The sequence below is a fragment of the Ornithodoros turicata genome, chromosome 1 (genome assembly GCF_037126465.1).
Source record: "Ornithodoros turicata isolate Travis chromosome 1, ASM3712646v1, whole genome shotgun sequence".
Lineage (NCBI taxonomy): Eukaryota > Metazoa > Arthropoda > Arachnida > Ixodida > Argasidae > Ornithodoros > Ornithodoros turicata.
In genome coordinates, this window is record NC_088201.1 from 72,621,785 (window position 1) to 72,649,462 (window position 27,678).

The window sequence follows — 27,678 nt, forward strand, 5'->3', positions numbered from 1 at the left end:
GAAAACAAAGTCCGCAAACTTGGACTGCATACTGCGGAAAACGAAAAAGCGCCAGTGAAACGAGAAAAGTTTCGGTGCAATAGCGGCGTCAGGAGAGTTTCTCGTCTGTGCGTCTCACAGACGCAACACGGATCCCATTGAAACATGTGGAATTGAGAACAGCAGTTGTGTGAACAACCCCGTACACATAACTATGACCGAGCTCGGCGCATGAAAACTTGTGTGAAACCGGCCTCGTTGCCACGTTCCCTCCGAGCGAAAGACCGCCGCGCGAGAGACAGAAGACAATAAACCTCTACCCGACAAACGTCATCATGACGTTGGTAGACAGACCGAAACCAAAACAGATCGGAAGGGGAAAGCTGGGTTCCACGAATGAGTAATTGTTCGGCTGAAAGAAAGTAGGACCGAAGGTCGCGTCCCTTTCAGAGACCATCGTAATCCCCTTAAGACCGTGGCTTTCAGGCGCGACCTTGTTCACCACTAGCTTTGAACGTAGTTCAACTCTACCAAACTCGTAGCGCTGTCGAACATTATGACGTCATTTGTTTACAAACAGGTAGAGGTCTTTTTCCTCCAAAGCCACTGCGATCTGCGACGCATGCCCAAGCGGGATGCTCCGCCCCCAGCGCCGAGGGGAAAAAATATGAAGAACACAATTTCGCGGCGGTGCTGCCATCCCTCGATAGAAGCGCGCAAACAAAGAGCGGAGAAGACCGTCTTAAATCGACCTAGTCACTGATGAGACTGAGATAATACTAATATACCCTTATCTATTTATTAATATCCTCAAGGCAAAGCACCATACAGGGGGAGTGGTGGTTAGTTATAATTTCATGAAACATATCAGCATCCATATACAGGGTGTCCCACCGAAAAAGGGCCAAGGGCTAAAGAAAAAACGGAGTGCTCTACATAAATGGAACCAACTGTACGTGCTTGGCAGTTGTGTGGTCTATCCAAAAATATATTTTTCATAGCCACTTGTCAATTAATTAGCGGTAATTAATTTTCTAACCTTTTAATTATCGGTTTTAGCTCTCAGATATCAATGAGGAGGTTGTAGTACATGTCGAAAAAGACGCAGCTGAAGTGGTCCGAGGTTGCTATGACTTGTGGTTTCGTTTTTTCCCGGGTTTAAAGGAGCAGTCTAAGACCGAGAGAAAAAAAAAAGTTTTTGATCGTGATGGAATGTCCGATCACTAAATAACGTTTTCACGCAAGAAATATGAGTGTAGCAGAAAAATATCGCGCGCAGCAGTCGACTGATTCTCACGAGTGCGGAGAGCTCTCTCCTACTCTTGTGGAAGACACGTGAGAAATGACGGGGACCTCCGTCACGATGTGACGTTATACGTTGCGTCCACTCCTAAGGCTCGCAAGTGACCTCGGCTGCGATCTGACACGGACAATTGTCAAGGTGACGGCGGGCTCCTTTCGCGCGCGTTCTTCTGTCGAGAGACGCATGCGCATCAGAAACGGCTGCCTTTCTTCTTTCTTTTCTTTTTTTTTACAGAACATGGCGTCGGAAACATTGGTCATCTGATCAGTCTGCCGCCAGTGAACTTTCTTCTATTCTTTCCGGTTGCACGGCGAAGACACGCAGTGCAACGAAAACGGGAACTCGCGTGTGGGTTGAGGTCAGCACTCCTCCAAAAGGGAATGGGGACGTGCAGGTGCAGTGCGAGTGGAAGTTGCGATCGTTATCTGCCCTGATTTGTTGAAAACTGAGGCGTACGCCTTTTCTGTGACAATTATGAACAGCATAAGTGTCACAGAAAAGGCGTACGCCTCCCGTTTTCGACAAATCAGGGCAGATAACGATATCATTCGAGATGATGGTTGGCTAGGAGCGTGCTATGCAGTGAAGTTCATTTCTAAGAGTGTAGTTGGTTCCCAGAAATCCCATTCATTATTCGGATATCAAGGTTCATAAAACGAGGGGAACAACAACAACAACATAGATGAATGGATGATGATGATGATGTGGGATGTTTCCCTGCGTTGAGTGCAGGACCCTACCCCATTCCAAAAAGGTTCGCATGAAAGAATGACGAGGGAAGGAAATCCCTACAGTTCGTGAAGGAGGCCGGTGGCCCTCAGAAAGGAAATACAAGCGCCAAGTGCACGACACTGATGTCCAGGGTTACTCCATGGGCCGAGAACTTTGCAGATGTGGAATGGCCTCTGATCCAGCATTTCAAGTTGACATTTAAAGGCCCGTTGCTCGCATACGTACTGGCTGCAGTCTTCGAGAATGTGTCGGATTGTTGCCGGGAAACCACAAGTTGTACACAGCGCCGTGTTGCTGTGGTCCAGCCTATACCGGAGTGCAGGGGTGAATGCGACGCTAAGTCGTAAACGATGCACGAGAGACGTAAAGAGACGAGGGAAACCGCCTGGCATTTCAAATAAAAGCGTTGGGTCAACAGCATACAGAAGCGACCACCGGGTGATGTCATGACACCATTCCTCATGGACCCAAGGCGACGTCAACGCGGACAAGAGGGAGCGCCTATCCCCATTCGAAAGTATGATGGGGACTGCTACGCGGCGATGGTGAGCCGCTGCAGCTGCCCGATCCGCTACTTCATTGCCTCTTATGCCAATGTGGCTAGGAACCCATTGGAGGGTGAGCCGGTGGCCCCTGTCTTCTAGAACCTTGAGCGTCGTCAGGATGTTCACTACCACCGGAGCCAAGGAGCCACGGATGCCCATGTTGTCTATGCACTGCAGCGCTGCCCGCGAATCTGGGTAAACCACCCAGAGGCGGGGGCGGTGATCCAAAATAGACTTTAGGAATAGCAGGATGGCATACAACTCCGCAGAGGTGACCGAGGTGCGGTGCGATAGGCGGAACCCACGTGAAATTGACTCCTCTGGAATTACAAATGCCGCAGATGAGCCGCCAGTAGTGGAGGAACCGTCCGTATATACGGCGGTTTGGTTTCCGTATGCAGCGTCCATCCACTCCAGAGTAGCCTGCTTGAGGACTGGAGCAGGGGTTTGGCTCTTCGGCCCCTTGATCCCCGGGATGTGAGACGAGATGGATGGTTTTGGCAGTGTCCATGGTGCTACTGAAGAAGCGGTTGGAGCAACAGTGAAGGCAGCCATATGGTCCGTTAGTTCTTGCGCACACTGCGCGATTTTGCTGCGGTTCCGCTTACGAAGCTTCTGTACCAGTGGGTGGCGGCGATGGTGAGCGTGCAATCGCAAATAGTGGCGGAAAGTTTCTCTCTTGCGGAGGACGCCAATTGGGAGTTCCCTGGCTTCGGCTACCACCATCCTCGTCTCAGCGCAACGCGGAACGCCAAGACAGGTCCGCAAGCTGCGCGCCAAGACGCAACGGAGCTTGTGTTCGGACGTCCGTGATAGTCCGTGCAACACAGGAAGGGTGTAGACTACTGACCCTCGAACAAGTGCTTTGTGGAGTGCAAGAAGATCCCGCTCAGTACATCCCCAGCGCAAGCCGGCAAAATGACGTATCACATTTCCCCAACGTTGCGCCTTTGAAGTGAGATAGTCAATGTGTCTTGCCCACGACAGGTTGCGGTCCAACACAACACCGAGGAACCTGTGGTGCATGACCTGTCTTAACGGGGATCCCCCGATGTGTACTTGGAACCGGCGCATCTCTTTCCGGGTAAACGGAAGGGTAGCACTTTTCTCAGTGGAGATGTCGATCACCTACGTTCAGGAATAGGCATGTATGGCATCAAGTGAGCTCTGGAGCCGACGCTGAATTGCAGGGCGGGACTTGCCAACCGTCCAGACGCAAATATCATCAGCATAGATGGACAGATGCACTCTCCGAGGAAGGCACCCCTTGAGGCCCATCAAGACAATGTTGAATAACATCAGGGAGCTAAGGACACTTCCCTGAGGAACTCCCTGTGGCACAGTGATCTTTTCCGTGTCCCCGTCGCCTGTAGTGACGAAAATCTTCCGTTGACGGAGGAAGTCGGAGAGCCACGTCAGCGCCCAATGAGGCACCTGGGCCTGCAACAACCCATGAATAACACAAGGATGGCTTACGGAATCGTACGCCCGTTTGATGTCCAGGAAGACAGCCATCGCTATTTTTCTTCGTGCCTTCGCTTCTTCGACCGAAGAGACTAAATCGAGCACCGAAGTACGACTTGTGAACACTCGGACATTTTTACGACTTACCTGGCTCTGGCGCCCCGGTGGTCGGGACTTCTTTTTATCGCCAGCGCGAACAACGCACCTGTTTCTATTGTGGCATTCGGAGACACCTTGCCCGATTTTGACGTAAACGCCGTCGTGATATGCAACCAAGATACTGGGGCGAAAATGAATATCCTGCCGGCTACGGCGCCCCGAGACCCCACGCCCTGTCAGATCTACCCATGGAAGCTACCTCCAGACCTCGAATGATGTCCCCAGGATATAATTGTTCCCAACTCGCGCCTTCCTCGCGATCATCACGTTGTCGCTCCCCTTCTCAGTATCCGGGACGATCACTGTCAAGGCTGTCTCCTCGCCCTCCGAGTCCGCCGCGACCGGAAAACCAGTAGCCGCAGTCAGACGAAGGCGGACTGCGACCACGAAGCTTGACGAACCACCCCCTTCCTCCCCTCGAAACCTGGTTCCCGCATTCGTTGATTGCCACGCTGTTGCTGCTTTAATAATAGACACCGGTGCCGCTAGATCTGTTATTACTGCCGATTTCTGTTGCCGCCTAAACAAAGTGACGACTGCTTACGACGAACGCCACCTTAAGGATGCATCCGGGACTATCATTTCTCCACTTGCCACTTGTACCGCACGGGTCACTATCCGAGACGTTACGTACCCCGTTGAATTTCTTGTCTTGTCGCCTTGCGGCCACGACGTAATCTTGGGCTGGGACTTCCTGCGTGACAATCTCGCTGTCATAGACTGTGCTCGTGAAGAGGTCATTCTCAGTGCCGTGCCGTGCTTTGACTCCGAGCCCCACGTCCCGCCTTCTTGCAAGCTGTCTGCTCCTGCTGCCCTCATCCTGCCTCCTCGCTCCGTCACGTTCGCGCCTCTTACTCCGACCCTGTCGTCGTCTTCCCGCGCATCGTACTGCATCATTGTGTCACCCAACGTTCACGCACTCGCTTCTAAAGGACTCGCTGCTCCATCCTGTCTCACCTCACTCACAGACGGCCGGGCATACATTCCCATAACCAACACCGCCGATGTGGCTGCTCTCCTACCCGCAGGCTTCGTCGTCGCCACTGCCGAGGACTGTGACCCCCTCGACGTCCTTGCTCCCCTCAACGTTACGCCGGAGCCCGCTCGCTTGCACACGCCTGTCGATCCTACTTCCCTGACCACGATGATCGCTTCTACTCTTTCCTCTGATGACCGCGATCCCTCATTTCACTATTAACGACGTATTCCCACCTCTTCGATCTTGGCAAGCCACCCTTGGGAGTCGCAAAAGGCGTGCATCACCGCATCGACACCGGCACCTCCCCTCCCGTTCATCAGCGCCCGTACAGAGTTTCTTCGTCAGAGCGCGCGGTCATCGAGAAGGAGGTGTCGGACATGCTTTCTCGGGGCATTATTCAGCCCTCATCCAGCCCTTGGGCGTCGCCTGTTGTCTTAGTAACGAAAAAGGACAGCAGCATACGGTTCTGCGTTGATTACCGTCGGCTGAACAAGATCACACGTCGCGATGTCTACCCCATGCCCCGGATTGATGATGCCCTGGATGCCCTCAGTGATGCTAATTTCTTTTCTTCTCTGGATTTGCGCTCGGGATACTGGCAAATTCCTATGGCGGACGATGATGTCGAAAAAACGGCATTCACTACGCCGGACGGCTTATATGAATTTAAAGTAATGCCCTTCGGACTCACCAACGCACCTGCGACTTTCGAGCGCCTCATGGATACTGTTCTGCGTGGCCTTCGATGGCATGTTTGCCTTTGCTATTTGGATGATGTCATCGTCTACTCTCAGACATTTCCCCAACATTTGGAGCGGCTACGGGCCGTTTTCGACTGCTTCGCCGCTGCTGGCCTTCTAGGGTTCCTCACGGGAGGAGCTTCCCGGGGACTCCGCGCAATCCGCCAGACCTTCGCAGGGCTTGAAAACGGAGTCAGAGACACGCAAAACTGACGCCATCTTTTTTTGTCGACAGCCTTCAAGGCTTTCTGTGCCGATGCATTCGCACGACGCGCGACTTGTGCATCTGCAAGTTGGCCGGATCGCCGAGCCTTCCGCTCTGCCCGTCTCCGAATGGCACGCAAACGCTCCACCTCCGGATCCGTACCTGCGTGGCTAGCGCTGATCTTTGCAGTCGTGGTGGAAGACGTCAGAGAGTTCACAATATGGCCGGTAAATTCGCCTGCGGTCATTCCCACGCGCACGTCCTTTTTGCACAGTTCACGAAAGGACTGCCAATTTGTTAGCCGTACGGTTCTGCGGCCTGCCCCGGATGCGTACTTGGAGTAGGAGACAAATATAGGAACGTGGTCGCTACCTCTTCCGTCCAGGTCCGTGGACCAGGTCAGGTACGGAAAAACGTCCCTCGAACAACGCGAAATGTCTAATACGTCTGTTGAGTAGTCCCGGCGGAGGAATGTTGGAGATCCGTCATTTAAGACACAAAGATCCAGGTCTTCAATGATATCGCACCACAGGGACCCCTTGCTATCTCGTCTGCGACTCCCCCACAAGGGGTGATGAGCGTTGATATCCCCAACAACAAGGAAGGGATCACCCACCTCTGCCAGGGCTAGTGTTAGGTCATGGGCTGTCGGCTGGACTGACGGCGGCACGTACACGCTCAGAACAGCCAGTGAAAATTTCCCAAGAAGAATCTTGCAGCGGACACAGTCGAAAGGCAACTGACTCGCCGTGTGTACTTGCGTCACAGCCAAGTCTCGTCGCACACGTAGCACTGTCCTCCAAGATGACACCCCCTGCTGACCAAAGACGGTATATCTACTAAGTCGGAAGTCTGGCTTCACGTATGCTTCACAGATGGCCACAATTGGAGTCCAGAACTTCAATAAAAACAAGTTGAGGTCCGGTAGCTTCGTACGCAGACCACGCGCATTCCACTGGAGAATAGTAGCTCGCTTATACAGATGGTCCATGACCCGCGGTCAGAAACTTTTCCGCAGCGAGCAAGGCCTGAACCTCCTGGAGTCCAGCGGCGTCCGGGTACGCCGCTAAGATGGCCTTAAGGACGGCTAGAATCAGGGGGACCATCACAGCTGCCGGGGCACCACCGCTCACTTGTCGCTCAGACTGCCTCAGGCGTGGAGCGAGCGGTGTGCTTGTATGTGCACTAATTTGTGGAACCACAGCGGCCCTCTTGACGACATCCATGTAGGTCTGGCGCAAGGGAGACGAAGACGTCAGGGGGTGTTGGGCATCCAGGCTAACCGTTGGCTCTCTCAAGGACACTCTTGTGCGCTTTGGAGCCCGCTGAATCCGATGTGGAGGCGGCGCACGCTGGGGGGGGGGGGGGGTGCGACACCACGTTGGTGGCGTGCCGACTACGACGTTCGCCGGCACTGCTGACCCCCGGACCCACAATGCTAGGGAGTACTTCCATATGGAACCGTTGTATCGCTGACCGCTTGCTTGAAAATTCATGTAAAAAGTTTGGTTCCTCATGCTCCTGTTCATAAAACGAGGTAATTCATAAATCGAAGGTTCATAAATCGAGGGTTGACTGTATACGGCTAATTAACGTCGTAGTGTTCCCGCACGCCAAATCCCGAACCCTGAAACGCGAAGCCTTTTGATGTTACGCTCTTGAGGGGTATCTGTCGTTGCAATTCATTTCGTTTCATCCACGAAGGATTACTCGCAGTCTCCTTGAACAGCATAAAAATGCTACGGGGGCACACAGCCCCCTTCCAGCGCAACCACCATTTCGAATAATAGCATTATGTCTCCTGATTTTTCGAAAACAGGAGGCGGCACCTAACTTGGACGCGCATAATGTGTCCAAGCTAGGCGCCTCGTCCCATTTTGTGTTTGGCTAAAAGCGTGCTATGTGGTGGAGTCTTGTTTAAGTCTTGTTCTCGCCAACTCTACAGTGACTGCCCCATCATTCCTTCATCTGCTATCACTATGTCATCTCATCCTGGCATTCATTCGTGCCGCCGTAAAGCCCTGCAGTTAATTTCTCAACTGTCAGTCTCTAATATCAACTGCGCAGGTCTAAATTATCGCTTTAGCTACACACTGACGTAAGTGAAGTCAGTCATAACAGTGTACGTAGCTTTCAGATATATCTACTGACGTTGTCCATGGTTTGAAAGCTCGCTCATGCCGCAAAGTGGTTTGAGATTCGATTTGCAATGTTGTCAAGTACGCAGCCGTGACGGTCGTACGGCGACGTACAGTGGTGGACAAAGGATAACGAAACACGCTCCGGCGTATTCCTTCCTCATACTGACACGCTACAAGCGAGTGGTACTGTACAGACTTGCAAACAAGTAACTGGGCTACTTAGGCACTTGTCGGGGGTAAGTCCGTACGGTCCCATTCGCTACTAACGTGTTATTCTGAGGAAGGAATGCGTGTTCCGTAAACTTTTGTCCAGCATTAGCTCTACGTCAGCTCGGCGGCCCTCGTTGGATTCTGTCGTAAGATACAAAAGACCGCACTTGCGACCGACATGCGCTTTTTGAACCCAGCATCCCGTGTCATCTTTACTCTTCCATCATTGATTACACATGAAATTCTCGGGTAAACGAACAAGCCACCGCCACAACTTCCGGTCCTTCCGCGACTAAGGACACTCGGAACCACGCATGCAGCGGCCATGCAGAATTATATGTTTCGATCTGTTGGAAACGAGAGGCGCACGCCTTTTTGTGGAGATTTGAAATGGCACAAAAAGGCATATACGACCCTCTCTCTCCTCAAATCAGAAGCGACAACTGCACTCTTGAAAATGGACTTCACCACATAGCACGCTTCTAGCCAACAATCATCTCGAATGATGTCGTTATCTGCCTTGATTTGTTGAAAACGATATAATTTGAGATGATTGTTGGCTAGGAGCGTGCTATGTGGTGAAGTCCATTTTTAAGAGCGTGTATCAATCGACACATGGTTGGCGCAAAGCGTGTTTGCTGTGAAACCGGGTGTCGTTTTGGCACCAAACCGGAAGCGCTAAAAACAGCATGCATTGTTGTTGTTGTTGAACCTATCTTAAACAACCATGATTTTTATGGATGGAATTTCAGGCTAGCGTGTAAAATTCTCCTCACAATTTGATCAGAAAATTCAACGAAGCATACTTACGAACTACACATGTGCGAGATGCACAATCGACTGTTTCACAGCGTTGACATTGACGTCCGAACGCTCCGCAGTCTTTCAGCTGGTTTTCGTTTTAACGTCGAAGCAGTGGTCTTGAAATTTCGAACCGACAACACTGTGCTTTTGCTGTCACCCCCATCTAATCGTCAGTATCTATACTTGTTGGTTCTCTGTACAGCAGCATTCTGACCGAGTGCGAAGCGGGTTTGAAAAGCTCTCAGCGTGGCGATTGCAGAATCGTTGTTTTGGGATAAATTGTTCAATAACAAATGCACGTTGCACACCCGTCCAAGCCATGACGGTAATTGATAATGGTAAGGCACATGCTATCCGAATACCCCACTGCGACCCGCCAACACTTCACTAGCGCGTCGCACCAATGGTTCAGCGAAAACTGGGAGCATTTTTTTCGCCGCGACTTGTAGCAGAGAGGGCGTTATATTCAAAGCTTGATAACCTCAGGAATGGGTAGTATTTAAATACATTACCATTAAAATACTATTTAAAATATGAATACGTGTATTTATATTTTGTATTTAAATACAGACTTGAAAAATGTATTTTTAATTATACTGAAATACCAATTTTTGGGGTATTTAATCTTGTAAATACTTTGTAAATATTCCTAAATACAGTGTATATACTGACTCATATCCTAAAGTTACCTTGCATTTGACCTTACGGGAAGAAGGGCGAGTTCGGGGCGCAGTTGTGCCGTGTTTGCGCTAGCATGCGACAAACTATTTTAGATGGCAAGTTTTTTGCGGTTGTTGCGGGGGGGGGGGGGGAATATGTTTAATGCAAAGTAAGAAGGAAAGGGAAAGGTTAGCCACGGTGTGGGCTTGCTATTCCCTAATGCTTTCAAGCAAACAGAAGAAAACAGCTGGGGTACAGAAAATTATCAAAAAATACAGAAGTAACAGCTCCTTCACTAATCGTTGCGCATCAGAGAATGCCCAGGAGTTTAGATTCCCGAAGGAATCGTGTCAGCGCAGACGTGACTTCAGCGTGCTGGGTAGGGCCAAGTAGCACCGCGAGGGAAAGCTCTCGGTAGCCTAGATGAGCAAGGCGGCGCCGGAGACTCGATCGGTGGACTTCGTACCGCTGGCAGGCAATGAGAACGTGTGGCACATCGGCTTCTACGTTGCACGTTGGGCAAAGAGGTGATGGGTGCTGATTCATCTTAAATAGGAGGAGAGGAGTTCGGGCCACATTCAGCCGCAGCCGATGAATCAGCGATTCCTCGATGCGCGGGATGCGGCCAGGCACAGCATATGTCATTAAAGGGTCAATGGATTTGAGGAAGGCATTGGTGCGTAAGGCTTCTTGCTGAAAGAGCTGTGTGCGGTTGGCAGTGAAGCGGCGGATTTTCAGCTGGCACATAGAGTGCGCAAGGGGAAAGACAGTTGGTTGCTCAGCGTCGTGGGCTTGCCGAGCAAGAGCGTCAGCACGATCATTGCCTGAAATTCCGACATGGCTCGGGATCCATTGGAACACCACTTCGTGTCCCAGTGATACAAGTTCAGAGTGCAGGGCGATGATCGTGGTATAGGTGTCACTGATGACTGCGGCAGAGTAAGAGGCCAGCGCCTCCAGAGCCACTTTACTGTCAGTGAGGACCGACCAGGCCCTGGGCGCACACGAGCAGACATGTCTCAAATCGGCCAGTAGTGCGAATGCCTCGGCCTCAGCAGATGACATAAGAGGGAGCTTGAAGCCGTGCTCAGCTCCATCCTCTGGGATGCAGAAGGCAGCAGACGACCCAACTAGAGAGACTGAAGCATCGGTGTATATCTGGGTGCGATGCCGGTGGTGACTGTAGATGTGGAACAAGGTCAGTTGGCAGGCCACAACTGTTGGCACAACCTTCTTTTTCCTAAGGCCCGGAATTGACGTTTGTACAGTGGGGTAGTGAAGTGTCCACATGGGTGGCGCAAAGGAAGTCCGGGCGGAAGTTGAGGGGATGTTGCTTCGTAAACGGCAAATAGCTTGACCGAATGCAGATGCGGGATAACGTTGCGCAATGTCACAGAGGTAATGGGCTGGATGGCGGACAAGATAACGTGTGTACGCGTGTAAGGCGATGTGGTGTCTTACACCGAATGTACAGGGCAGAGCCCAGTTACGCAGCCTGACTCCATCGTTCCATTCCCAAACCTTTTATTGCACGCGCCTCGAGCCATCATGACGATGCCTCGCCGATACCACATATCCCCCTTTGTTGAAAAAGACAATCCCATGACATACAAACTTCCAAAACAAAGTCAATTGCAAATTAGCACACAAGACGGCAAATGCTCTAGCATTCCACAATGTATATGTCCAGCGAAATGACATGTCCACTTTATGTTCCTGGAGTGCTGTTCGGGTATCTCACAGGTGGTGCACGACTTCTCGCGCTACGTCGTAATGGCGGTGGTGGTGGTGCTGGTGCTTCAAGGGCATCCTGGGGTTGCTCTACCGGCGCAGATTCCGTTTCGGGAATTGAAACAGTCCACCAGCCATGCCGTGACGAAGTGTCCACTTTGTCGCCCGCAGGTGGTTCTCGTGGCTGAGCCCGTGCAAACTTTGATGAGTGCCACACTCTCCCGTCTTCGAGGAGGTACGAGAGTGGACCACGGGGCGCTACAATCCTAAGAGGAGCTGAATACTTTGAATTGCCTTTGGTTTGCCTACCAGGCAGGCGAACGCGCACATAATCCCCTGGATGAAATCGTTTCTTGACGGCACGTCTCTTGTTGTCCTCGTTTGTTTTCTGTTTGGTTTGTCGGGCTGCTACACGACGCCGAATTGCGGGCACGTCGAGTTTCGGCGTGATGATAGGAATGCCAGTCGGCTGCAGTTTCGTTCTTAGGTTGCGGCCGTGTAGAAGCAGCGACGGTGAAACTCCAGTAGTTGCATGGGGTGTCGACCTGTACACGGTCAGATACTCCAGCACGGTGGTCCTAAGCGGCTTATTTTCATTAGCGGCGATTTGCACGATGTCCTTGAGGACGCGGTTAAAACGCTCAACTTGGCCGTTGGCTTGCGGGTAGTAGATCGATACCAGAGTATGACGTATTCCACAACTGCGAAGAAAGTCTTGAAATTCGACTGCGAGGAATTGTGGCCCGTTGTCTGTGACAACTTCTTCCGGATATCCCTCACGGCTAAAGAGATGTTGCAAGAACGTAGTTACTGTCCTCGCTGTAACGGTGGATGAAAAAGAAACTTCCGGCCATTTGCTGTGATAATCCACCAGAGTAAGTGCATAGCGATACGGCTGTGGGTTCTGCTCAAATGGTCCAACGATGTCCAATCCCAGCTTCGACCACGGTGCTTTAGGGAATGGTACTGGATGAAGAGGTTGCTGGGCGGTCTTCGCGGACTTATCGCAAGCCTGGCAGACAGAGCATGATCGTACCATCTTTTCCACGTGAGAATCCATGCCTGGCCACCCAGGCAAAAATCTGGACTGGTTCCAGAATGGTTCCATTTGAATCTGGACTGGTTCCATTTGAATGTGGATGGTTCCGGAATGGTTCCAGTTGAATCTTGGTGGTCCCAGCTGGATTCGCAAGTGGGGTGGCTGGTTCCACATTGGTGAAATCAGTGGTACCACTCTGGCCTCAAATGGTTCCACAACTTACAGTGGGAGCCTCACAGGTACCATTTAGTTCCCACAATGGTCAATTGAACCACTTTAGATTCCAAGCTGGGCAGCTTCCCCCTTTGAGATCCGGTAGGGGAAGAAGAGTCCACTCTTGCCATATACCCTTCTGTTTTTTTTTCTTTTTTAGCCATTATTTTGATGTATTTTAGCACACGTATGATCTATATTTCTGGGTTTTTTATCAGTTTACGTCTTCGATAAAATATATGCTGTAACTTCAATTCGTGCTCATATTCTCATCTAAAGGCAAATGTCATAAAATGTACCAGCAAAATGCCAAAAGACACAATCCAAAGATGACACACTCCGCCCAATAATTAGAAGAACTAAAAACAAAGAGGTAATTGCACGGGCTGACCCATAGCAGATGCAATAATTATGAGGGCGCTCCGGTGCGGCGGGAGGCTTTCAATTCAAATTCTAACGGCGGGCCGCGAGAGGGAGCAGAGAGAGCGCGTCAGTTGAAACTTGACGCGTCGTTGCGAGGTCGTTTTTTCTCTTCGGCTGCCGTGGCAGATATCGGGCATCTCCTGTGCACTATTTACGTGGTTTTAGCGGTTTTAGTGCGTTTTCTAAGACAACGTGATGATAACGAGTCATGTCAAACATATTGGCGATATCTCGGAGAAGTTTCGACGCTAGGAAGACACAGCGTCCGCAGAAGAACCGGACGATGAAACGCCAAACGGGTATAAAGATTAGGATCGTTTGGTGAAGAGGAAAATGGTACATGCCGCGACCTACATGGACGGAGGTGTCATCTTCTCTGAGAAAATACAGGTGTGAGGTGGTCAACAAAACGCCATGTTCCCTGTTGTCCGTGAGTGCATCGCAAATTCAACACAAGCACATGCCTCGTCTGAACGCAGTGAGTGATTACCCGTGTGCGACTTAGTACGTGAGAGATGTATCGATTATTTCTTTATCCTTAGTGTATGCTCATAGCAGAATAAACAATATTTACTTCAACAGTATGTGCTTTTCTACGCATTACTTTCGGTCATGCATTTAGTGGTCCCATCTGCTAAGTGGTCGGATCCGAGACCACTTAGCAGAGGGGACCACTGGATAATTTCCATTGGTTCCACTACAAGTGGTACCACCGTGAAACTGGTTCCACTTTTAACTGGTCCCAGCCATTGAATGGTTCCACATTCCAAGTGGTTCCTGTCCGATAATCCACTTCGAAGTGGTCCCACTCCAGATTCTTGCCTGGGCACCAGTAGTACTCTCGCAACCTCTGCTTCGTGCGGACAATACCACAATGGGTGTCATGAGCAGATGCTAGGAGCCGGTCAGTCACAGCCTGAGGAACGACAATGCGATCTCCTCGTAGTAGTAGTCCGTCCACGGAAGAAAGCTCATCTCGACAACGGTAAAACGGAAGCAGTGATGTCGGTAAATTGGCGCAAGGCCACGAGTTGTCTTCAATGAATTTGACAACAGCAGTAATCGAAGGATCGACTCGTGAAGCTTCCTGCATTTCGTTTTTTGATACTGCAGACGAAACTACGCAGACAACTTCCTCGTCGAAGCTATCTTGAGCAGGCAACGGTAGCCTGGATAGGGCATCCGCGACGCAATTTTGGTCGCCTTTCTTGTATTTGATGGTGAAATTGTAGTAGAAGAGCCGAGCAGTCCACCGTGAGATGCGAAGGGGCCGGTGTCCACTTCCCTGTGAACCCAGGAGTGTGACCAAAGCCTGGTGGTCGGTGCGTAGTGTAAACGGTCGTCCCCATAGGTATACGTGCCAGTGTTCGCACGCCCACAAGCACGCCAATGCTTCCCGTTCGCCTACAGAATACTTCCTTTCTTGGGCAGACAGCGTTCGGGATGCAAAAGCAACAGTGCGCAGGTGGTTATCCTGCAGCTGCTGTAAAACGGCACCCAAACCACAAGAAGAAGCATCGGTGCTTACTACGACTGGTAGACGGGGGTCGAACATGTGGAGAATGGGACATGAAGCTAGCATTGATTTGATATGAATGAAAGACTCTTCTGCTTCTTGTGTCCAGGAAAATGATTCTCCACTTCTCAAGAGCTTCCTCAGTGGCTCCAGGACCTGTGCATAATGCGGAAGAAATTTGCCATAATAACCGACAAGGCCAAGAAATGACCGAAGAGATTTTATGTCGGTTGGCGGAGGGGCTTTCTCGATGGCTTCCGTAGCCGATGGCAAAGGTGAGAGCCCTCGAGCACTCACAGTATGTCCTAAGGAAGTCAGTTCGGGGACGTCAAAAATGCACTTGTGGTTGAGCCGCAAGCCTTCTTGCGAAAGTCGTTGTAGAACTGCTCGAAGGTTGTCCATATGCTCCTGCTCAGTTCGCCCGTACACGATGATGTCGTCAATATAGAATAATACTCCTTGACAGCCTTGCAGTAGGAGTGACATCATAAGCTGGAACGCTGACGGAGCGGATGCAATTCCAAAGCATACACGTTTGAAACGGTAGAGGCCATCGTGGGTTATAAATGCTGTTAGATCCCTGCTGTCTGGATGTAAAGGAACTTGATGATATGCTGAAGCTAAATCGAGCTTGGAGAAACGCGTAGCTCCAGACAGGGCATTTAACAGTTCATCTGTATGGGGCAAGGGGAAACAATCTGGTATGACTGCCTTGTTTGGCTCCCGGAGGTCCACACAAAGGCGGATGGAGCCATCTTTCTTTTTCACCGCCACGATTGGTGATACCCATTCCGACGCAGTAATCTTCTCTATTATATCTTGCTCTTCTAGTCGTCGCAGTTCGTCTGAAACTTGTTCGCGAACTGTGAGCGGTAGCCGTCGCAATTTACCAGTAACGGGCTTGACTTCCGACCGCACTTTCACCTTGTGCACGTAGTTCTTTGCAATTCCTAGCGTACCATCAAACAGGTGTTCGAAATCTGAAGCGAGTACTGACGGTAATGGAGTAGATACTGTGTTTGAGCACGTAAGGTGGAGCCCGTCGATCCTAAGTTCCAGTGCGGTGAGCGCGTCAAGGCCCAGTAGAGTTGTACCGCTCGAAACGACGTAGAAGATCACAGACACTGTGCGGTTCTTGTGGGTTACCGATGCTGGGAAGCAACCGAGTATAGCGATGCGGCTTCTTGAGTAGTCGAAGAGGTTGATGGACGTCGGCCTCAATGTAATGCCAGAGAAGTGCTTGTTGTAAATTGCTGCAGAAATAATGGATACTGACGAACCTGTATCCAACAGGAAATCGACGTTGGTGCCTTCAACATTTACTGTAAGATATATTCCAGTCTTGCGCCTCGTTTCGGGTGATGCAAGTTGGAGTACTGTTGGGCTGTCGTCTTGCGAGGTCGACCCAGAAGTGCTCGGATCCGAAGCTAATGTACGAACTCGGCCAGAAGATCGGCAGACCGACCGAAAGTGTCCTATCTTATTGCAAGCCAAACACTTTTTGTTTCTTGCTCTGCATGAAGGTGAGTTCGCGAGATGATCCGCCGACCCGCAACGAAAGCAATGTGTGCCTGACGTCGGTGCCGATGGTCTGTTACCAGTTCGGAACTGCTTGTTAGCAGTCTGCTTGAATCGTCGCTTGGCAACTTCTTGTACAGTGAAATCTTCTTCGTACTTGTGGAATTGTTTCACTTCCTTCTGTGTTTGCTCAAACTGACGCGCGAGAGCCAGAGTCCTATCCAAGGTAAGGCCAGAGCCTTCGAGCAGCAAGCGCTCACGGAGGTGAGGAACATTCGTACTCTCCACAATTTGGTCCCTGAGCATTGCGTCGCATGTGGATCCAAAATCGCAGCTGTTAGCTAGCTGACGAAGTGCAATGAGGTAGTCGTCCGTCGTTTCACCAGATTGTTGACGACGTTGTCGAAAATTATGCCGTTCGGCGATTGCGTTTGTCGCGACATCATAGTGCACGTCCAACGTGTGCAAAGCCTTTGCGAAAATATCCGGTTGGCCAGTAGAGTCTCCCGAACCTGATGATGTAGTTGAAGGATCACCCGATGGTAGCAAATCGAAGATCCGTTGACCTTCGCTTCCCAAGCAGTGGTAAAGAATCGCCTTGCGACGCGTTGCGGATTCACTGTCCAGTCCAGTTGCGATGAGGTAATTCTGGAACGATTTCCGCCATGACAGCCAGGTTTGCGGAGGCTTACCAGGATTTTGAAGAAAGAATGGTGGCGGCGGAAGACCAGACATTGTAGCAAGTCGTAAGTAGTTCCCGTCTTGTAAGTAGTTCCCGCTCGTCGCCAAAATATGGTGTGGTGTCTTACACCGAATGTACAGGGCAGAGCCCAGTTACGCAGCCTGACTCCATCGTTCCATTCCCAAACCTTTTATTGCACGCGCCTCGAGCCATCATGACGATGCCTCGCCGATACCACAGGCGACACTATCGCGAATAATAAGCACCGATGGCTCGCGTGCCTCCGCCAAAACAGAGAAGGTTTCGGTTGTCTTTGGCACTCCCAAACAGAGACGGAGACTTCTGGCTTGAATATTGAGCAGCTCCCGCTCGTAAGTGTTGGAGAGCCCATAAAGGACAGGCAGGCTATAGCGCATAACGCCAAGCAACAGGGAGCAGTGCACACGATGGAGGTCAGCACAGGACGGGCCCCATGTGGATCCACAGAGGTGCCGGAGCACATTACAGTAGATGCGGGCGCTAGCAGAAAGGGAGTTGATCTGCCGCGACCATGTCAGTCCCCTATCAATGATGATGCCTAGATACCGATAATGCGAGACGTAGTTCAGTCTAGAGTCAGCTAGCAGTAGGGGGTACTTGGTGAAGGAGCGCCGCGTGAATGTCATAGCTACTGTCTTAGCCGGCGAGACCGACAACCCACGGTCAGCAAGATGTGCCACAAGAAGGTCTAAGGCACGTTGCAGACGACGCTGAATGGCATCACGGCGCGCTGCAGAGGTCCATATGCAAATGTCATCGGCATAGATCGTGATATTGGTATGCTTGGGCAGAAGAGAAGGGAGATGTGCCAGGATGACATTGAACAGGAGCGGGCTGAGGACGCTCCCTTGTGGAACTCCACGATGCACAAAGTAGTTGGCACTGTCACCATCTGCTGTGCGTACGAACAGAGACCTGTCAGAGAGGAAGGCTTGCAACCAGGTAAGGGTACAGCCACCCACACCAGCTTCTTGAAGCGACGCGACTACAACATTATGGAGAACACTGTCGTATGCTTTCGCTACATCCAGGAAGACAGCGGCCGTTAGGAGCCCATCAGACTTTGCTTGCTGGATGGAGGAGACGAGATCGATGACATTGTCAATCGCGGACCGCGCTTGCCGGAAACCAGCCATAGCTTCAGGAAAGAATCGGGTGCTCTCAAAATACCAGTTCAATCGTGCGGATACCATCCGTTCCATAACCTTCCCGACACAGCTGGTGAGGGCAATTGGGCGGAAGGCATCAATGGCGTGTGGAGACTTGCCTGGCTTCAGGAGCGGCACTATCATTGCATTCTTCCATTCTGCTGGGAAAACACCATCCCGCCAACAATTATTGTAGAGCTTAAGGAGTGCGTGTCGGCCATGGAGGGGTAGATTTTGGAGGGCCTTGTACGCAATACAGTCAGGCCCAGGAGAGGTGTGAGGGGGTGATTTCCTTAGGGCAGCCTCCAACTCCATGAAGGAGAACGGGACATCCAGACATTGCTCCTGCGAGGATTCCAGGACGACCGGGATGGCACGAGCTGACGATCCCTGAGACATCGAAGCTGACGTTAGACGGGCACAGTATTCATTTGCAACGTCGATTTCCGAGCGTGAGGTTGCTAGAGCGAGTGCTTGAAAGGGGCGCCGTTGAGCAACAGGTGTAGAGAGTGCCCTGAGTATGCTCCATATTCTGGAAAGTGGCGTCCGCGGAGATAAAGAGCCCGCAAAGCGCCGCCAGCGGTTTCTTGCAAGGGTGGCCAGGTGTCTCTGTATGGCCTTCTGAATGCGTCGTGCTTCAGCGATGTGACACGGGAGACCGGAACGACGAGCCTTCCGTTCAGCCCGACGACGAATAGCACGCAACCGTTCATACTCTGCATCAATAGCTGAGAAGGCGATGGGGACACGGCGCGCCGTTGTAGTGCGAGTCACCGCGTCGGTTACGACTTCAGCAAAGGAGGAAGAAGTCAGATGCTCTAGCTGCTGGTCTCTGAAGGCCCACTCAAGGGTGGACCGAAAGGCGTTCCAGTCGGAGCTCTTGATGCAGCGTGTAAGTGGGGAGCGCTGCGCACCACGAATGTTAATCAGCACAGGGAGGTGATCGCTGCCAAGGAGTTCTGCACCAACTTGCCACGAGAAGCGCCGCGCTATAGATGAAGACACTGCCGTAAGGTCCAAGCACGAAGACAGGCGCATTGCCTGAATGAATGTTGGTGACCCATCATTGAGGAGGCACAGATCCAAACGCGTAAACAGATACGCTAACTGCCGGCCCCTCGCATCAGAGCGCGTACTTCCCCAGATAACGTTGTGGGCATTAAAGTCCCCGCAGAGCACGTAGGGAGGAGGAAGAGAGTGAAGTAGTTCTTCGAGACTGTCTGTGTTGTTGCGGACAACGGTTGCGACTACCCAATTACCTCGCTGTACAAAGAATCTTCGTCAAATTTAATACAAGCACATCGGCACATGTGGAGATGCTGTTCTCCTTTGCGAATCTGATTGTACGCCCGAACAGAAGATGCCTAAAAGATACAGTCCCCGAGAAGCTTCTAATATCAAAATCGCCACGATAATCTAACAAATAAATGCTATTGTTTGTTACTGATTTGTTGTTATGATCATCGTTATGTCTGTAATTCCAGATGACATTTTCCTCACAATATTTATGGTAGGAGTTACGGTATTTAAATACTGTATTTATATTTTGTATTGAAATACTCACGTTGAGAAATATTTATAAGGACTATTTAAATACCCATTTCAACAAAGTATTTTGTATTTACATTTAAATAGTAAAAGAATGTATATGCCCATCTCTGGATTACCCTAACCGTTTGAATTTTACTATGGCTCCCTCATGATGATGATGATGATGATGATGGATAGAAAAAATGCGCAGATGAGTCACGACTAAATCGGTCTGACTACCCCAGTACCACAGTACTATCCTCTTCGTGGACTTGACGGCATTTTTATACTTTATCTATCGGGACGGCTTAGTTCGGATGGGAGACATCCTCCGGATGCTATTGGAGCACAATGTAGCGTGCGGAAACGTCGCTGAATAAGAAGCGAAAGTACCGAGAAAAGGCCTTCGACAAGCGCGATGCTTAAAAAGCAAAAGCTAATTGGCGGGGGTTTCTACTTTCTGGAGAAAACTTTTGGGATATGGTGTACTGGCGTGGAACATAATGTTCTTCGTATTTTTGTCTTTCTTTTAGGAAGGAAAAAAGGCAACACATTACTCTACTTTTCAAGCTAAGTTTAATTGAACAGCAAAGCTGAAGTGAATTGCGGCATGCTATACAAAATACAACGCGATGGCACACGATGTTATACTATGGACTAAACTGCGTGAATACCTTACTGAACAGCGAAAATTACGTCAGGCCATCTCAAACGTATTCATTATTTGTCAATCTTTATCTATCTTCTTAACAGACGAAAATGCCGAGTGGTGTGGCAGAGTCCTGGTACATTTCTTGAGCCAAGCGCCTACGATGTTGAACTGCTCAGTGTGGGACTACACGGAGTCTATGAACAGCAACTCACTCACTTTGAAGTACGGAAGCGTGATCGGCTTCTACGACATCATGTTACTCAAAGCAAACATGAAGAAGCAACGAACAGTTACGGAACTAATGGTATGTAGAGACTGACAAGTAGGCAAAATGCTCATTTTCCTATGAGTGGGCTAAGAGAGATAGCGCTCCGCAGCTTTGGAACGGGTTTGCTCCAAAGCCCCTTTTATGAGGGCCGCAAATGGGTGTTGGGGAAACCTTGCTTGCTTTATTATTATTTCTAGGCCAGGACCACCGTCAGTCTCATAAATGCTTAATCGTGCATCAGAGTTCAGTAACGGTTTGAAATTTGTCAAGGCCAGTGTTTCTGCGCTGAGTTTTGTGCAGAATGAAAAGGGCGCCGCAAGGCAACCCATCCCGTGCGTCGCGTCGCGAGAGGCGCACCAGGGTGAACTTAAAAATTCGTCGCGGTCGTATAACAAAAAACACCCTGGAGAAATTGTTTGTCCTTATAACTGGGAAACTATGCTACATTTGTGCGGACATTTCGTTCCTTTAAAACGTCCGCCAATGGCACTTTTTCTTCGGCGAAGTTTTCAATTTTTCCTAAAACTACAGACTTTCGCATTTTTTTACAGCCTAAAAGTTTAATTTTCTGGCGTCCAACTTTTTTGGTGGAATGTACTGGTAGGCCCCTACAAATAAAAAATATAACTTAGCAATTTCTACTCATGGTGTTTTTTTTAGAAAAACGTTGAATTCGTTCGATTTTCCCCCTCTTTCGCGGAAGCGTAGCTCGCTATTTCTCCACTCGCGGGGACTGCAAATCCGATGATAACTTGTTTGAACTTTTCGGATGCGCGTCCCGTTTGAATTCTTTCAGATATCTAAAGCCGTTCACCCTCTGCGCCTGCTCAAACGCATTACGGTTTTGGATTCGGAGCGGAAATTCGAAGCCCCCTAGCGGCGATTCCGTGCGGATCCCAAAGGAAATATTTCACACAGAACGTATGTACGTCAGTGAGAACGACACATATTTTTTTCACGAAAATCGGCGATGGTCGAGCCACGCCATTGGGACGTTTGAGCTGAATGACCCGTAAGTTTAACTATGTAAATTTTTGCGAGCTTAAGTCGGAAATTTGCCTTGTAAAGGTCACTTTTTTACCCCACCAATGTGAAGAGCGTGTCTAATTTAGTCAAATTAATGATAATTGACAGGGATATTCAGGAGCTATCCCATCGGAAAAAATAGCCCAACATCATGCTTAACGGAGGTCGCACAGAATAGCGCACGATGAATTTTTCAGCACAGTCTTTGTCAGTCCGACGAAAGGAGGTTGGAAACCCAGTCCTCCCCAACATCGCAGAAAGAGATAAAACAGGCACGGCTTATCACGTCCGACTTTCCGATGGGATAATGCTTTCCCTCTCCCAATTTTAGGAACTGTTACTTTTTCTACTATCACTCTGTGGGCTGGCTTCGGAACCTCCTTTCGTCGCACTGAGAGCGATTGCGCTCAAAAAGTCATCGCGCGCTATGGTCCGGTGCTCCGAAAAGCACGATATTCAGCTATTTTTTCCGATGGGATAGCTCGTGAATATCACTGTGAATTATCACGAATTTGTGTGAATTCGGCACGCTCTTCATATTGGTGGGGTAAAAAAGTGACCTTTACTTGGCAAATTTCCGAGTTCAGTTCGCAAATATTTACATAATTAAACTTGGAGTACATGACATTCACATTAGGAGGTGGCAAAAACCTAATAAGAACAAATGCTGTTGACCGCATGATTCTAGGTGGCGTAGTTTTTTTATTATAATTCAATGACACATTTTCTGGGACACCCTGTATGCTTTATTTGAAACATAGTTTCGCGTCCCTTCTCAATCACGCCAGCCTTCTGACATGAATTCAGTATTATTGACTGCTCAGTAGCATCCTTAATCAGCATCATTAATTTTTATGAAGTCCAGCGCCCTTTCACTGGCTTTGTTAACTGACCATACACTCTTAAAAATTAACTTCACCGCATAGCACGCTCCTAGCCAAGCATCATCTCGAATGATATCGTTATCTGCCTCGATTTGTTGAAAACGGTAGGCGTACGCCTTTCTTGTGACACTTATGCTGTTCATAATTGTCACAAAAAAGGCGAACGCCTCTCGTTTTCAACAAATCAGGGCAAATAACGATATCATTCGAGATGAGAGTTGGTTAGGAGCATGCTATGCGGTGAAGTTCATTTTTAAGAGTGTATATATGAAAATACTTCCATGTATAACGCGCACAGTTAGATAACACGCAGGACCTCTTCAGACCACTTTTTTACTGTGTAATGCGCGCGTTATGCACCGGAAAATACGTATTAGGAGAGCAAGTACAATACGCATCACTGCCTTTGCTATGCAAATCATGTTCACACTGTTAAAACCGAACTTCGCTGCACAGCACGCACCTAGCCAACCATCATCTCGAATGACATCGTTCTCTCCCCTAATTTGTTGAAAACAGGAGGCGTACTCCTGTTTGTGACATTCATGCAGTTACGGAGCAGTACGCTCTGCGCTTTCCACAAATCGGGAGTAATAACGGTGTCACTCACTCTTAAAAATGAACTTCACCGCAAAGCACGCTCCTAGCCAACTATCATCTCGGATGATATCGTTATCTGCCTTGACTTGTTGAAAACGGTAGGCGTACGCCTACCGTGTTTTGCCTCAGAGTGTTTTGTGCATTCGTTGGCCTTCAGCGTACCACGCGGTCATGTTCAGAGTGTGTCAGACATATCCGGCACAGTTCCCTTAGAAGTCGGCCCAGGACGCACATTCCCCCATAGAGTTAGTCGAGACGTTGCCCAGCTCTGTGAGGAAGACAACGGCGAGCTTTTTCAGAAGCACCACGACCACCATCATGCCCAGTCATACTGTCCCCTGTTCGTTGAAAACAGGATGTTCCTTCCTAATTTTCTGTGTCTCAGCTGCTTCGATCGATCATCTTCCTTTTGTTTATTTGTGTGTGTGTTTTTTTGAGGGGGATATTCTTAATACTGAAAAAAAAGGAAGGGAAAGGTTAACCATGATGTGGGCTTGCTATTCCCAAAAACATACTCAAACAAACAAAAGGGAGATGAAGCAGCAGAGACACAGAAAATCATGAAGGGGAAGGGGAAAAGGTTTATTGTCAGGCGTAGGCCGACTTGCTATTCCTTTAAGAAAGAAAACAAGGGAAACAAAAACCACACACACACACACGGGCGCACGCACAAAAAAAGGGGGACCTTAGAGGTTTGCCGAGAGGCCGGAGGCATCAAGAAAGCTCAAGAGGACAGTCGTAACCGCCCCCTGGTTGTGCAGGGCTGGGCCGAGCAGAGTGACCAAAGAGACTTTGGGGTAGCCAAATTGTTACGCCCCCCCCCCCCCTTCCCGTTGTTTTTGGTAGTAGCAAGCCTACATCATGGGTAACCTTCCCCTTCTTTTCAGTGTTTAAACAACCCCCCCCCTCCATTCGGAACGGTGGTTGGCTATTCCGTTTCATTTATAGCATGTCGTGTTCGCGAGTTCGCTCCTCAACCATTGGAATTCCTCATTGAGGACGTATATGCTATAGCAGCCACTAAAGAACGCACGTGCTATCTTGCAGGTTCATCTTGAAGTACCTCTGCTGGCATTGAGGAGCTACGACCTTTTCGAGAGCTCAGACGGCGACAGAATGTGGCTGCATCTGATTGTGGCGGCAAAAAACGTGCGCTTTGGATTAGGGCTACATTACACAGCCAGAGACACGCATGTTTACGCCAGCCACTACTTGGATATGGACATTGGTACCGTGACCATAGAGGAGAAGGATGTTGACGCGTACGTGTTTCCTATCGCTCAACTGGCCAGAGACACTTTCCACGAGGTGCTCACAGGCACCATTCCTCAGGCTTTAATTGAAACGTGTAACGACCCGGCCTTACGGGATGTCTTCGATCGAGCGGGTTGCTTATGAGCAATTAAATCGCGAGAGAATGAATACAGCAGAATCGTACTGTCGAAGAACAGCTGGTGGAAAATCTTGAGTTTCCGTTCAATTAAATAATTTACTTAAATTCGATTCAAATAATCTGCTACGATCTTTATTAAAATGTGTTGAATGCTGAATCTCAACATAAGAAGAAATGATACGACTACTGCTTCTTTGTGTGTGTGTGTGTGTGTGTTTTTGGGTCAGAAATGCGAGCAAAATGGCAACACGCAAAAAAAGCATGAAAAACTTCGAAGCATGGCGATAAACCCGTTATTTCACATGACTCCACTTCACAAATTGGGCGTCAGGTATTACGCTGCTTCACCAGGACTGCTATCCCAAGGATCCTCCCCGCACCCCCTAACGCCTCGCCAAAGATGTTACAACTCCCCCCCCCCCCCTAAAAAAAAAAGCATGAACACTGCCAATCAGGCCCAAAAGAAAAAAAAATCCAAAAGCCATAATTGCCGTTGTCACACAGTGGCGACACCTGCGCATTTACTTCTATGCGTTACTTGTGCGAAACATTAAGAAAATTTTATTTGGCATGGTAATCGTTGTAGGAACAAACAACAACACAACTTTATCTCAGGATGACGGGTGGGGAGTTTCATCGCCTGGGGCGATACTCTACCCCATTGCTGGAGGTGAAGCGGGGAATGAATCGTTGTAGGAATGTTTCAAATACCCGCATAAGTGTACCAAGATATAAAATTGGTGCTTGTAATGACATACACGAAGCAGGGTCTGACTTTTTCGGGTTAAATGCCTTTCCCGAATTCAAGGGGGGGGGGGGGGGCGAATCGGGTGCTATTTTCAAATCTGAAATTCTGGGTGAAATCAGGTGCTATAATGATACAATCCGATGTTATCGGATTATTTCTTCTGTCAGCTCAGCAACAGCCCGTGGTTTAAAGTGACAGTCGCATCCGTTTCGGGCGATTTCGAAACGTTAGTGTCATTTTATTCCTTATGGACTGATGAGCACGCCATCGAAAACCCCACAACAAATAGTGGCGTTGTTCGGCTGTTATTCGATGGAATACACGACAAGAGCAGACGACAGATGTTGTGTGTATTCCGCTAATCCCTCTCTCAAAAAGTGTGGAAACGTATTTATCTAAGAACCAATCAGGGCGCGGCCTCCAGAATCTGGACCGGGACGCTTTTGATCCGCCGTCGTCTGCAAGCTCTGCAAGGCATTTGGATGTCAACGTGTCCGACGCGAGCATATGTTACCTGTCGTCGCTATCCAGAGATTTCCTCGCGAGGGCAGCAGTGATGCAGTAATAGAGGACAATGATCCTTATTCTACGGATCCGTTGCAACGACACTGTATACGAGAGATACCGAGACGAAAATGGTCGCGACGATCATACGCCGTTCGTCAGTTACGAGCAGCTTCTCGATTCAGTGCTTGACAGTCGCCCACTTCAAAAACAAGAACCCAATTCAGCTGCCTCTGCGGGTTTTGCAATCAGAGGAGCCGAACGTGTTTTGTGTTGCCGTGCAGTGGGCCCGGTAGCGACGCTCTGCACTAGCACATTGTTCTATTGCATTACGGAGCATCCTCCTTTTTCTCCGATCTATGCTACCGGCTTCAACTTCCTGCTCCAACAGACAACAGGTACAGTAACAAGGTTTTTTTCAATTTCTTTGAGGGGCACTGGTTATCACTTTCAAACGATAGCTAGATAGCTAGAAATCACACAGCCATCGCTGATGTAATCGAACAGTTATACCAGTGCCACGTCAAAGTTGTGCCGAAAAGTGAAAGGAACTACAAATTCCGTATCAAATCTTGCGTCTGTCTCTTCCTTTTGTGCTGTATTTCACAGGAAATGCATGTTTCTCCACGACTAGCACTCCACTTTTTATCGCCTGCATTCAGAAAAGCATCTCATCTGAACAGGTCCCACCCTGCTTTTTATATTACGTGAAACATCTTGTTGGGCATGTTGAACTACGATGTTAACCGTACAGGACAAACACTAAGAAGGGACACACACACACACACACACACACACATACCAAACACACTTTGGTGGCATACCTTGTATATATGTTGCTTCATGTTTATATCCTGTGTAGAGTTTAGCTTGGTTGTCTTTCATGGCACAAGGTATATTTTAGTGCTTTTACCCTTTTTAATTGACACAGTAGATTTAAGGATTTTTTTTTCTCACAGGTGTCTATAAGTCACCAGCTGGATCTGGGGCCACCTGGATGTGCTGTTGCTCGTCAAATCGCCATATGAGGGTACTAACAGATTCAGAAGGATAACATATTCCATTTACATGTTATAACTTACCTTACTATGGATACCAATTTTTGTACAATGCAGTATATTGTTAACACTACGAGTTTTGCTACTTGCCTGTATTCGGAACAAACTTACTAAGTGGAGTAGTTTGTACTGAGCGAGCATCCTCCAACCGGAAGAGACAGGGACACGAACACGCACAACAAGACAATCTGCTTCACTAGCAACTAAGTAAAAGATTACTAGAAGCAGCTGCTCACAGTTTTCCCAGAAGAGATCCCAGATTTTCCAGGTCTTGCACCTGTGTTCTTAAATTTTTCTTCAATTAAAAGAAATGTCTTAGTTGTATTGTGTCACGCAGTTGCTATAGTGAAGTAGATAGTCTTGTTGTACATGTTTGTGTCCCTGTCTCTTGCTGGTTGAAGTTGATTGCCTGTATTCGTAGGACATGAAAATTATGTGAGCGTACATGTGTTTGCATACTTATTCCATTTTATGCAGGTTTCTTTCACATAAATTGCTGCTCTTTGCATCCTTTTGCTCCACAGCAATCCCTTTGTTGTAAACTAACAAGCTGCAAGTAAATCTTTCTGATCACTCCAGTTGTAACTCCTGTCAGGCAGCATAACATTGAGACCTGTCTCATTCCTGTTGTCCATGTCTTGTTTCAGCTCTGTAATGTAGTGTAGATGTACATTGAACTGCACAATAAAAGGATAAGCAAAGCATGACTGAAATTTTGCTTTATCTTGAAAACTTTACAGTGCAACTATAGAGCATGTCTGCTTGGACTTAACATACTGAAGAAT

At 49.1% G+C, this 27,678-nt stretch overlaps 1 protein-coding gene across 1 annotated transcript in view; it reads left to right on the forward strand.

Annotated features, from left to right (window-relative positions):
- LOC135400678 (uncharacterized) overlaps nucleotides 1–24,759 on the forward strand; it is a 53,698-nt gene extending 28,939 nt beyond the window's left edge. Inside the window, exons 2-3 of the mRNA XM_064632517.1 lie at nucleotides 20,514–20,716; nucleotides 24,238–24,759. Of these exons, the coding sequence (XP_064488587.1) occupies nucleotides 20,514–20,716; nucleotides 24,238–24,588 (554 nt within the window). The 3' untranslated portion in view covers nucleotides 24,589–24,759. The remainder of the gene's footprint in view (nucleotides 1–20,513; nucleotides 20,717–24,237) is intronic.
- The last annotated feature ends 2,919 nt before the right edge of the window (nucleotides 24,760–27,678 follow it).